The 13,714-nt window shown below is 42.2% G+C and overlaps 1 protein-coding gene across 1 annotated transcript in view; it reads left to right on the plus strand.

Moving 5' to 3' along the window:
• Positions 1–77: 77 nt before the first annotated feature.
• MFAP3L (microfibrillar associated protein 3 like) overlaps positions 78–13,714 on the plus strand; it is a 27,265-nt gene continuing 13,628 nt past the window's right edge. The window contains exons 1-2 of the mRNA XM_006770740.2: positions 78–147; positions 11,987–12,415. Of these exons, the coding sequence (XP_006770803.1) occupies positions 12,118–12,415 (298 nt within the window). The 5' untranslated portion in view covers positions 78–147; positions 11,987–12,117. The remainder of the gene's footprint in view (positions 148–11,986; positions 12,416–13,714) is intronic.

Below are 13,714 nucleotides of genomic sequence, written 5' to 3' on the forward strand. Positions count from 1 at the left end.
TCCTCTCCTCACCTCGCCATTTCTTTTTCTCGCGCGCTGCAGTCACACCCCTGGCTGTGGTCACAGAATGGTAGATTTGGAAGGGACCTAAGAAAGAGAAGGGTCTGTGGCTCTGAGGATCAGCTAACTGCCAGGGGCCATTTACTAGTAAGTGGCAAAACTGAGGAAAGGAGATAGTAGGTCTTAATCCTAAAAGGCTAAACTGGTCCTCTCTTCACACCTCACCTCCAAATTTCTGTTCTTGATCTTAAGCTTAGAGCCCAGCCCATGTTATATCTCAGGAACTTAATTCCACCCTAATTCTGATCTCAGCTCCTAGGCCACAGGGAGATTTGCAGCTGTCACTTGGAACATTGGCTGTATACCTATTGCTACTGTCTTGGTTAGGCACTTATTAATACTACTAGTGGCCCAGTGCATGAAATTCGTGCACAGTAAAAGGAAATTAATTAGAGGAAATACTTTAATATTGCTATTTGCCCTTTCTCTATAATAGAAGTGTCAGAGATGAAAGAAAATTAGTATATGAAAATCTTCCTCCTGTCTGAGTCTGGGACATGCTGCGGGACCCAGAGTCAAGTCCCTGCCCACCCGTGTGCACCCCGCAATTGTGCAAGACCCAGCCCCAGCCAGCCCCATCCCCATTGGGCGAGATCCAGACCTGGCTGGTCCCACCTCCATCAAGCCCCGCTGTATGGGGGGGCGCAGCCTCAGGTACCCTGTCAAGCCCCGCTGGGCAGGGGGTACAGCCTCAGGTCCCTGGCCTGGTGCCAGGCAGGGGGCCACAGCCTCAGGTCCCCCAGTACACCCTCAGGTCCCCCGGCTTGGTGCCAGGGCAGAGGGTGCAGGCTGAGGTCCCTGTCAAGCCCCACCGGGTCCAGACAAGTGCTCTGTGTTTGGCTGATGGGAAGCCATTTGTGTATAATCAAATTGGGGGGAGGGGAGGAGGGTTTGAGAAAGGCACTTTCACTATCAAGGCTTACGAGGTTGCAAAGTGTGCCAGAATCTGCAAAAAATGTAAACTCACACTTGTATCAGGCCATGAATCATATTTAGGAACGCATAGTAAGAATATTGCTCTCTGAGTTATAGACCTGTGTATTCTGCAGGCTGCCCAGGTTGGGGGCAGGGGGATGTGGGGGGGCATGGGGTTGCCTCCTCCATCCAGGCAGAGTGCTGGCCTACCTGGACTTGCAGGCAGGCAGCAAGGGGCCAGCACTTTAATAAAATAGCTCCCTGATGCATAGGATGCTCTGGCCATCTTCCCAGCCAGAGGTGAGTTCTGACTCATTGAGATGTGCAGGCTTCCAGGGATCCCTCAGCTCCTGCGTGGCTTCACTCTGGATTTAGGTGCTTATGTATTAGATACATCAAGATCTTGGGAAATGGGCCTGCGATGAAATTAAAGCAAGAATTGAAAATTGGCCAAAGTAGTGCTATAGGTTAGCAGGTAATAGAAATTGGACTATAAATGAACATTTTAATCTCCCTATATACATCTATAATAATAAAAGTATAATATGCTAATTAGACCAGATGTCCTTCCAGATGAAGCCGGGGCTGCAAGGGAAGCCTGGGCCCTGAGTGCCTGCTGGAAGCCGGAGGGAAGCCAGGGTTCTGGGTGCCAGAGGAAAGCTGGTGCTGGCAGCCAGGGGAAGGAAGGCCTACTCTTGCATGAATTTCGTGCACTGGGCCTCTAGTACTCTAATAAATGAGGAGGGAGAACATTTTGAAAAGACACTCTTTTCTTTGGGGTGGGGACACTTTCTTTTTTAAGATGCTGGGGAGATGCTGAAAAACTATGTAGTGGAACAGACTGGCCAAGCAGGACAGAAACAGCTAGAGAGGCTTCTGAACCAGCTTTGGGTGGACTAGAGAATCTGGTAATGATGGCGATAGAGATGAAAAAAAAATGTTAAGACAGCATTGCCAGCCCTTTCATCTACGTGGTTATGTTTGGGGGATTGGCTTGGGCAGCATAAAGGCACCATCCGCCAGTGCGTCTATCCCATTTGTATTCCGTTCCCAGGTTTATTTCCTGGACCATCAGACTTCTGAGGAAACATCTCTCTGATCAATTAAGGATTTACATTAATTGGGCCCAAAACTATTTCAGGCAACTCATTTAGAATGAGAATTCGAAGAAATAAATACACACTAAAACATCAATAAACTCTTCTAAAAGATATACCTGATTAGAATAGCCCTCATTGCATATCTCAACTGTTAGAGCCACGTAAACATTGCCTATGTAGCAAGAGATTTTAATGTAATATCAGACCCTGCCTGGGCAGGAACTTTGTATCCTGGTTCTATCCTGGGACTCTTGGTCATTGCTTACGTTCTCTGGGCCTCCCTTTCTTTTTTATTTTTGTTAATCCCACTGGAGGATATATTTTTCCATTGATCTTAGAGAGTGGGAGGGAGTGGGGGTGAGGGAGAAGGAATCATCTGTGAGAGAGGCACACTGATTGGTTGCCTCTTACACATGCCCTGTCTGGGGCTGAGGATCAAACCTGCAACCTAGGTAATTGAACTTGAGAGCCTTCGGTGCTTGGGGCGACACTCTAACCACTTTGGCACACCGGCCAGAGCTGGGCCTCTCTAATATTGTATAAAGAAAAACCTATGAAAAAAATCTGAGTTTTTTTTCATGCCTCAAATTCTAGTTTTGTAAACAAATATCTATGGGAGACCTATTTTATCTGGCTTAATGATAATCATTTTATTTGTAGAGGAAAGCCTTTAATATCTTCTTTCCTCTTCTCTTTTTATAATCATTTTATTTCTGAGAGCTTTATTTTATATCATTCTTACTTTTAATCAGAAAAACATACCACATGAGGGAAAAATATGATGAAGATCCAGAAATGGTTTCTTAATATTTTGCAGCATCAAAAATTAAGTACCAGAAAGATGGTATCTGAGCCAATAGTTCATTTTTAGGTTTGAAAACCAGTGTCTTAAAACTGATCAGTTTTTTGAAAAGTATGTGCCTTTTGTGTATCAAAAATAGCAGCATAAAATTCTGCACATGCTTTAACATTAGTGTAGTCCTGTGATGGCGAACCTTTTGAGCTCGGCATGTCAGCATTGTTAAAAACCCTAACTTAACTCTGGTGCCGTGTCACATATAGAAATTTTTTGATATTTGCAACCATAGTAAAACACAGACTTACATTTTTGATATTTATTTTATATATTTAAATGCCATTTAACAAAAAAAATCAACCAAAAAAATGAGTTTGCGTGTCACCTCTGACACACGTCATAGGTTTGCCATTACTGGATATTGATAGAATAGAATGAGATCTTTTGTTCTAGCTCTTTCTAAATTATTCAGTGAGCTTAAAGAGCTCCTCTGGTGGTCATTCACAACAGTCCAGCAAGACAGGGTATATATTCCGTTCTCCCCGTTAACTATCGAAATCATCCTAGTACCACACAGTTAAAGGAAAGGGTGTACGAAGAATGCTATGAGGTCACCTTCTCTTGGTCTCTTATTCCTCCTAGGGAGTGACTATTTTCCTAAGACAGGTCCTAGTTCCTCCCATGATACGCTGCCTGCCACGTAGCTCTCCATTGGTGACAGTTCATAGATGTAAGAGGCGCTGCTGCTGCTGGTCATCACGATTCCGTCCATCAGTCAGGGGTTCTGGAGAGAGGCGAGTGGACCAGGCAGGAGCCAACAGGGTCTGCTTGGCCACCGGCAGCTGGCAGGCCCTCCTCCACGTGCAGCAGCGCCTGCGCAGTGCTGCCCAAGGGAGTTGTTAGGTGAAATTACTCATTCGTGTACTTATGTGCATTCCACTTACAGTGGCAGGCATCAGTTCTGGACACAGGAGGCACTCCTTTCTGCAGAGAGCTGTCTGCATAGCCATAGGCCCCGCCACTCGGGAAGTCTGTTACCGTCACCTGCTCAGCTAGTCATTAAGTCTTGTATATTCTAATTCCTATTCCTCTTCAGGATCTGCCTACGTCTTCCGTCCCCACTGCTTTTAGTTCAGGCCCCGCTGCTTTCCCTTTCCTTCCTGGATACGGTTGTAGGCTCCTAGCCATCTCAACCTCACCAGCCACACTATGAACAAGGTGATCTTTCTAAAAACAAAACTGGCCATGTCATCGCCCCCTTTCAAGACCTGTGGGTACTCCCCATCCTTGGTATTTCATACCATTCCTTCCTTATCTGGACCAGCCTCGTTTCCGGTCGCTTCCTCTCCCTTCTTCTGCACACTACACGCAGTGCCTAATTATATACATTTCCCCAATTATGCCAGATTCTTGCTAATCACCATTTCTTGGAATATGCTTTTCCTCTTTGTGAGTCAGCTTCCCTTCCGTGTTGTACTTCGTGAAATCCTTGAAAATTAAACTAAGTGGTCACGTCTTCTAGGAAGTTCTTCCTGGACCCCAGGCCACTTGGGTCTTCTTATCTATACAATGATGGGTCCTTGGCATCTCCTTGATGGGGCAGTCATCACACTGTGTTAGGATTGTTATTTTACTTTTCTCTCCCCGCCTCTCAGATTCTTGGATGATAAGTATAGGACTATGTCTTACCTTTGTTTTCCTTACCCCTGGCATTGTGCCTGACACAGGGAAATTTCTTAGTTAATTTGTATTGATTTGGCCCGGCCAGCATGGTTCAGTGGTTGAGTGTCAACCTATGAACCAGGAGGTCATGGTTCGATTCCCAGTCAGGGCACATGCCGGGATTGTGGACTTGATCCCCAGTGGGGGGAGTGCAGGAGGCAGCCCATCGATGATTCTCTCCCATCACTGATATTTCTATCTCTCCCTCTCCCTTCTTCTATGAAATCAATTAAAATATAGTTTTTAAAAATATGTGTTGATTTGGATTGAACTTATCTGTCTGGATGCTTCTAAAAGTAAAAATGATGCTCTTCCATACTTTTGTGTAATGATCACATTTGCCATCTAGGTCAGGAATTACCTTTGTGTGATTAGAAGTATCAAGAATCTCTACACAACCCTGGCCGGTGTGTCTAAGTGGTTAGTGTCAGCCTGCATGCCAAAGGGTCATGGGTTCCATTCCCAATCAAGGGCATGTACCTGGGTCAAGGGTTTGATCCGCAGGGTCCCCTTCAGGCATGTGTGGGCGGCAACCAGTCAATGTGTCTTTCTCACATTGATGCTCTTTCTCTTTCTCTCTCTTCCTCCCTCCTTCCTCTCTCCCTCCCTCCCACTCTTCCTAAAAATCAATGGAAAAATATCCTTGGGTGAGGATTTAAAAAAGAAAAAGAATTTCTACACAAATAGATTCTTGAACATGGATAGAAAAGAAAATGGACAGTATGAATCTCTTTCTGTAATATGACTTTGGACACTGAGCTAAAACTTAGCTGATTTAGCACTTAAATGATTTGATTCTAGATGGCAGTAATTGCTACAGGAACATTCTTCTCCTATAAATTTCTTGACCTTTGATTTGGGGTTCCCATAGTCCATATTCAGACATCACTTTAAAACTCAGCATATGTTGATCTTGAAAGAAGTTAGGGGAGAAATAATGGGCTGGTGAGAACTTTGTTGTTGCAAAAGAAAATTATTTTTTTAAAAAGACTAATGTGTATAGTTTTCATTAATTATGATATGTGGGAAAGGAAGTTGGAGAAATATATCCATAATTAAGGTGGCTACCAATTTTGAGAAGTTAGCATTTATGACATAATGAGTATTTCAGTGCCTCTCTCCATTTCACATGAAGTTGGAATTTCCCCTTCTTGCTTCAGGAGTAGAAACCCTGTGAGAATGTCTTAAACTAAAAGGCAGCCTTGTGGTTGTGGCATCATTTATGCACAAGTGAGAAGAGTGGAAAGTCTCCGTAGATGTTGTGAGAAAATCCAGTTGTGTAACTATAAAATTATTCATCATAGTTGATGGGGAAATGCCAGCATGGGCACTGCCAAGAAAAAAACAATAATGTATATTCATTTAGTTCAAAATACCCTTAAACAAGGAGCCCTTTTCCTCCCAACTCCAGAAATACATAGTCAGTGTTTTATTACTGGTAAAGAAACAAACAAAAATAAGATCCAACAAAGCATGTTGTTAAACATTTTTAGATAAAATTCATTTGTTGGGAGGTAAGGAAAAGAAAGGACATTTGATGTTTGCTACATATTTTCTCTTTTAATTATAGAAATATTCTGTGAAAGTTTTCCCTAACACACAAAGCTTAACAATTTATCCATTGTTGCTTCTGTGAAACCCTGGTTTTGGAATTGGTGGCCTTTGTTCTTGGTATTTTGAAGGACTGCATTTCGAGCTGCTGGATTATAGTCCTCGAGGTTGATTCCTTGGTGGCTGACATGTCTTTCACAATGCTGTATAGTGTGATTAACTGAACTTTTCATAATTCAGTCTGTAAAATCTGACAAGCTGAACAAAGTACATTTATTTGTAGGCTATTTCCCCCGTGTCCAAAGTGACATGATGTCATAAACAATTGCCATCAGATTTCACATAAGTGTGGCTTCTTTAGGCAAGTGTACAAGCATTCCTGTGGCCTCCCAGTATTGGGGAAATTCTAAATTGAGGAGCTGTTCTCGTCATTGAAGATGTTTCCTCAAGACAAAATTGAGACAAGGGCAAGCTCCCGTGCCAGGGGAGAGTGTCTGAAGTTTGGTATAAGCTGCAAGTGCCATGGAAATCCTAGACCTCTGAGTTGTGGTATTCGTGAGAAGGGGAAGGTGGAGCTGGGAATGGATGCTGGGTTATGGTCATAGCTTATGTCTGATTGAGCTTTGTAGGACTCCCAACCCACCCACCCCCAAACCCCTGGCCATGTGCCCAGCACATAATAAATACTTTAAAATATACATATGAACTGAAGGGTGTGTGGTATAGTAGTGTCTTACCAAAAATGATTAATGTATTAGTGTTAATTTAATGCTTGATTTTCAAAAATAAATGTTCACAGAGAGGTTTAGGATAAACATGCTTTGATACAAACAACCTATAAATTACACATTATGTTTTCTGTATCTTAGTAACTTTTCAAAATGAAAAAGGAAGAGAGAGAATTGGGGGAGGGAGGAATAAGTTTGCCAACAGAAATTCTTGCATTCGAGTGACAATCTTTCTCTGTACATCTCAAGGTCTCTGAGGGAACTAGATGATGCGCTTCAGAAAGGGTTCCTTTGTTTCTAGCCCAAAGCTCCTACCGACATTATTAAAATAAACTAGAACAGCAAGCAGTATCCCCTTCTCTTTCTTCTTGCTAGCACAATGTGTTTGAAAGTATCACCCAAGGTGGTTGGCCTTTGTTTGAAATCCGCTCTTGAGTTATGCATTTTAATCAGTTTGATCTTTCCATGCGGTGCTTTCTTTTTAATTGTGGGGGTGGGGAAAATGCTGCAGTATACTTACTGCACATTTATTAGAACCTATCCTCCACTTTGTCCTGTCTCTCATTCCCTCCCAAGGCATTTAGTTGGGGATCTGCTCTGACCTACACATCGGGGAGTCCCAGATGAGTGACCCCAGCTACAGTGCCCATAATATGCTCACTGCAGCGTCTGCCCAACGGGGCAACTCATACATTTTCACACTTGAGTCCTGCACAAGGACCCAGTGCTGAAAATCGCTTATAATTCTTTCTGGTGGTCGAATGACAATCAATAATGTCTTAAACAAAACCAAAAATAAGGTCTGTCTTTTAAGTGATACAGTTTGAAAGATAAAATAAAAATCAACTTGAGAAGCATGATTTCAATAAAGCATGCTTGGTACATTAATGTTGATAATTCCTGTTTATCAAGCCGAGCAATATGTAAATGCTTTGTGGATATTTAGCCCTGGATCATTATAATTGCCCTGGACTTGGTAAGGACTTGGCCAGAAAAACACAGCCGATAAAGGTGGCTAGATCCAGGATCCTGGCCCAGTCTATCTAAAACCTGAGGCCATGCTCTTCACAACCATTCTGTATTGAATAGTTCACATTTACAAACTCCCTGTTCAAAGGAAACCCCGCATTTGGCCAAGTAAAGGAAAACATTTACACAGTCATAGCAGGGGCTCTGGCATGCCTGGAGCCTGTGCTATCTCCCTCAGCCACACGATTCCTGTGGGTGGAGTAATGTGCTGGTCTTCCTGGGGCAGGAAGGCACCCTAGTCTAGGCGGGAGTGTGGACGTCTAGAGCGCTAAGAAAACTCCTCTTTCTCAATGAACTAATCTATGGTCTGAAGCTAATTTATCACCCTCACCCCTAGCACCTCTTCACTTTTATTGTCTACAGGATTGGAACAATAATTTCTGCCTTTGGAGAGAGATTCATTCATTCAGCAATTCACTGAGCACTGAAAAATGTCAAGGACAACTTCAGACACTGCAGATACCAAAAAAAAAAAAAAAAAAAAAAAAAAAAAAAAAAAAAATGAGGCAGATAGTATGGTTCAGTGCGGTATTGGCATAAGGATAAACAAATATTAGTGGAACAGAATAAAGAATTTATAGACTCTTTTCTTTTTTTACAAGAAGGCAAAATAATCCATTGTAGAAAGGATAGCCTTTTTGCCCTAGCCGGTTTGGCTCAGTGGATAGAGCGTTGTCCTGCAGACGGAAGGGTCCTGGTTCGATTCTGGTCCAGGGCACATACCTCAGTTGCAGGCTCCTCCCCCACCCAGGCCCTGGTTAGGGCGCGTGCAGGTGCAGGAGGCAACCAATCCATGTGTTTCTCTCACATCGATATTTCTCTCTATCTTTTCCTCTGTCTTCCACTTGCTCTAAAAACCAATGGGAAAATATCCTTGGGTGAGGATTAACCAAAAAAGAAAAAGAAAAGGAAAGATAGTCTTTTTACAAACAGAGCTGAAACAACTGGATGTCCATTTGAGAGAGGGAGAGGGAAATGAACCTCAATCCATACCTCATACCATACACAAAAATAACTGGAATAGTCTGGCTGTGGCCAGACTACTGGTGTGGCTCAAGTTGAGCATCAACCCATGAACCCAGGAGGTCACAGTTCGATTCACAGTCAGGGCACATGCCCCAGTTGTGGGCTTGATCCCCAGTAAGGAGCATGAAGGAAGCAGCCAATCAATGGTTCTCTCTCATTGACATTTCTAGTTCCCTCTCCCTTCCTCTCTTTGAAATCAATAAAAAATATATTAAAATAATAATAATAATTACAATGGATCAGTGTAAAAACTACAACTGGGAAGGGATACAGGATAATTTTGGGTAGTTACTGAAACATCCTCCATCTTATTATAGTAGTTACATTGGTGTATAAACTTGTCAAAACCCATTAAAATGCATACCCAAAATGGGTATATACTCATTGTTTGTAAGTTAAACCACAGTAAAGTTGATTTTCAAAAATAAATCACATTCTTTGGAGTCATATTCATTGGAAGATCCCAGTGAATGTCAGATAAAATCCAAACTCTTCACTCTGTCCTGCAAAGCCCTAGGTGGACTGAGCTTGTCTGCTTCCATGACCCATCTTGTCACTTGTTTGCTTTTTATGTTCCTTCTTCCTGGAATGCTCTTCTCCCAGGTCTAGATGTGGCTGATTCCTAAAGCACCCCAGCTCGGGGGCTACCTCCTCAGTACAGCTCTCCTGAATTGCCTAACTCATCACTCAAGTGCATCATGTTGTGTTTTTCAAAGCATGCATCATTAGTTGAAATTATATTCACATGGCATTTATTTATTGTTTGCTTCCCCCCCACACACGAGAATATAATCTCCACATAATAGGAAAGGTTTGTCTTCTCTACTCTCCTATTTATAGGACTAAAATAGTGTCGGCCTAATAGCGGGTGTTCAATAATTATTTTTTGAGTGAATAAAAAGGGTAAGGAATTCAGGTTCTATAATGCAGACAGTGCAGAGACATTGAAGGTTGCTAAGTAAAGAAATGGCACCATATAATTTGTGCTGTAGAATGGGTATAGGATTGGATTGGGAGCTGAGGAGAGACGGAAGGCAGATCCTGTGGAAGGCTACCACACCATTTCTGGTAAGAAGATAGGGAGGCCTGAACTGAGGCTCTCTCAGAGGAGACTGAAAGGATGGAACAATCCAAGCAACAGTTAAGGGGTGGAATCAACAGCATGTAAATACTGACGTTCTGAGGGTATTGAGGGCAACAGTTGAATTCAGGACTAATACCCGTGCATGCATGTGTGGATGGTGCCGCCTAAGCTGAAATAAGGAAGCAGGCAATGTAACATGTTCAGCAGTTGAGTTTGTTTGGGAATGTTAATTTTGAGTTAGCTTCAGAACATTCTGGCAGGGATGTCCTATGGACAGTTAGTAACACCAGTCTGAAACCTAGAAAAAAGTCAGGTCTGAGAGCATGAATTTGAGAGCTGTTAGGTTGGAGGTGATAATAAAGACATGAGAATGGAACCTTAGGAATAGATGTGGGTAAAATGAAAAGAGAGCCAGTGATGAAACATTGGGGGTTAACTAATTTTCAAGGATGAGGAAGAAGAGGTACAGAATAGTGAGAGCAGGCAGGGGGAGTAGAGTGCAGCAGTCATAGAGAGAGTTTGAATAAAAAAGAGTTAATAGTGGTGATCACCACAGAGATTTGGCAAGAGAAAGACTGAAAACTTGGCAATGAGGAGTGACTGGTGACTTCAGCAAGAGCTGTTTCAATAAAGTGCAGGCAAAATACAGAATTGGGTATTTAAAGTAATTGGCAGGGGAGGAATTTAGGGCAAAATGCAGGATTTTGGGGGGAAAGAAAGTGGGAATTCATGCCTACAATTCTTAGTATGAGAAAGGTGCCTTTGGAGAACAGTAGGAATAACACTGGGCTAAGATGCTTGATTTGAAAGCTGAAGATGTCCATAGCATTGTGAAAAGCAGCTACTGAACCTACGAAGCCCTGATAACCAGAATGCCAGAAATCACCAGAGACCTGGCTGGGGCTGGAAATAGTTCCTTAATTTGGCAATAATGTGGTTGTATGATTCTCTCCAGTATATGCTGGCAGAATCATGGCAACAGAGAACAAAGGTTTGGGATTGTGGTCTACATGATTGGGTCTAGACTGAGACAGAATTGGAACATGAAAGGGGGAGGAAAGAAGATAGAGACTGAGAGAAAATAGAAGGCCTAGAAAGTCCAGTAAGAGGAATAAGAGATCTGGAGGAATGGTAGGGTGCAGTTCAAGATAGTTATTTAAAACTTCAGAATTACTTGGAACTTCAGAATTTAGAATTTGGACAGATGAAAGTTCTAGAGTGTGGCTGTATGATTAGTGGGTCAAACGGAGGATAGAGATGTAGGTGAAAGTTAGATCTTTGATCATGGAAGTACTGCCACCCACCATGTCACAACATACATACTGATGTTCACCAGCCTCTGGGAGGCAGATGAAGAAACTAGGGAATTCAGTGAGTGTTCATGAGTCACTAGATAACAAAAATATGAAACAGAGTCGAATGCCACAAAGCTCAAAGGAAGATGGGCAATTGCATGAAAGAGAAGGAGTATCCCGGAAGCCATAATGGGAACTTAGGAGAATGCCAGACTGATTCTGGTGGAGCCCTTCCCCATGCTGGCAGGGCTGTGTTCACTGGAAGAAAACTGGTTAAGGAACCACCAAGGTGAACAGTCAGGTCATCCACAATGAAGACAGGTGATGGGGTAGAAAGAGACCTTGTCATGCTAAATAAACGAAAGAAGCCTGAATCAGTTTTTGAACTTTCTGAAGTAATGTGATACATTTATAAGAAATATATATGTTTGTTCCTATTAATGGCTACATATTTCAGTAGTAAAAAAAAATAATTATTTGTTATGATTCCTGTAAAAATGTAACAACATTTGGAACATCTGAATTTGTGTATTGTTTAAACATTTTGTAGGTATTTTAGCTGGGTTTCTAACATTTTATAAATAATACTTTTAAAGTATGAATGTTGTGCTCGCTTCGGCAGCACATATACTAAAGTATGAATGCTAATATTTATGTGTGTGGTTTGTTTGTTTTAACAGGTTCTTAATCAAGAACCAGCTTTATGGATCCAAGTCAGGTTTGTCCCATGGCCTGCTCTGAACAGCGTGCTGTCTGATAGAAGATTCCATTGGCAAACCATCTCTGTTGCCTTACAGAGCAAACAAAGAAGATGGATCGATTGAAGAGCCATCTGCCTGTGTGCTTTCTACCTTCTGTGCCCTTTTTAATCCTAGTATCCACTCTAGCGACTGCAAAGAGTATGACTAACAGCACTTTAAATGGCACTGACATGGTCTTGGGCTTTATGCCCGTAATCATTGCCAGAACTGACCATATCATAGTCAAGGAAGGGAATAGTGCCTTGATTAATTGTAGTGTTAATGGCATCCCTGATCCACAGTTCAAGTGGTATAATTCCGTTGGCAAGCTGCTGAAAGAAGAAGAGGATGAGAAGGAGAGAGAAGGAGGTAGGCTTTAAAGTTGGGTCAAATGTCATAAAATATAAATACAGCCTATGGAGCCAGCACCTTGAATGTGAGTTGTTCATATTTGGGTCATTTAAAGGCCTCATTTTCTCTTCTGAGGCAAAAGAGTGAAATCCTAGCCTTAAGGATTCAAAGCAGTAATGAATTCATTTTTTTTCACTCTCTGACTTAGAAGACAAAGGACAAACATTAAAGCCTTTTAAAAGTCCTCTTGGCATTTTGTAATTGAATGAGTATAAAATATTATAGGGACAAATGTAAAAAGGATTTTCCCTTAAGTGTATATTCCATTTATAAGGGAGTTTTATTTTGTTTCGTGGAACTGGCTCAAATAAACAATATAGCAGTTGTTTATCATTAAATGTCAGTTTAATCTGTGGACTGTGGATTTGAAGACCACACTTCTTAAAGGAAGTCTCTGTGCAAGTTCACAGCCACCAACTGGAGATCAGTCTGGGCTCCTGGGGACCTGGCTGAAGTTTCTAGACTGTCTCTTGCAGCTGAGGCCAAGAGGGAGGAAGAATGCAATGTCAAGGAATAACATGTACTAATAGGAGAACGCTTGGTTTTTAATAAATGAGTTTCTGACCAAAAAGTGTGAATCACCTACCTAAATACTGAGCATACTTCAGGAAAATTTCCCGCCAGAGAAAGGATTGATTGGGTTCTTGGGAATTAGGACATTTCTTGCTTTAGGTGTGAGAAGTAATTGAACACACAAGCCTGATCCCATTGACCTGAGGGAGTCATTGTCCTTTCCCAAGCATTTTCTTTGAGATTAAGTAGGGGGTTGGGGACCAGGGAGTAAAAGACCATTGTTCTAAAGTCACAGCTTATTCATTTCTGTCACCCTTTCCTTCACACTGTCCTTTCCTTCCCACAGGGCTTTAACCAATGAACAATCCCCATAAGAGTTTCTGCTCCAAGGAAACCTACATTTTTAATCTCTTTCCCTGTGGCTAATTGTCAATTCCTGGGAAGGAGCCTTAGAACTGAACTGCTAGGATGAGGGTTCCCTTCTCACCACTTCGCTGAAAAAAGAATAGAGGCTAATGCCTCACTTCTCATTAGGAGCTGAGTGAATGGAGTTTTCTTGCAATTGCATACTTCTGGTTCACAGCCCTGCTCCTAATGGTGAAGGTGGCTCAAAGCCTAACATGGTTGTGCTCTAACTTCCATTGCTTTGGGTCAGCCATTCAAAGATGCACAGCGTAAATAATAAAATCTTATATATTAGGTATTGTGTATATGTTTGCCTGTTTAACCTGAAGAGTGGAACGC

Source organism: Myotis davidii, unplaced genomic scaffold (assembly GCF_000327345.1).
Source record: "Myotis davidii unplaced genomic scaffold, ASM32734v1 scaffold404, whole genome shotgun sequence".
Lineage (NCBI taxonomy): Eukaryota > Metazoa > Chordata > Mammalia > Chiroptera > Vespertilionidae > Myotis > Myotis davidii.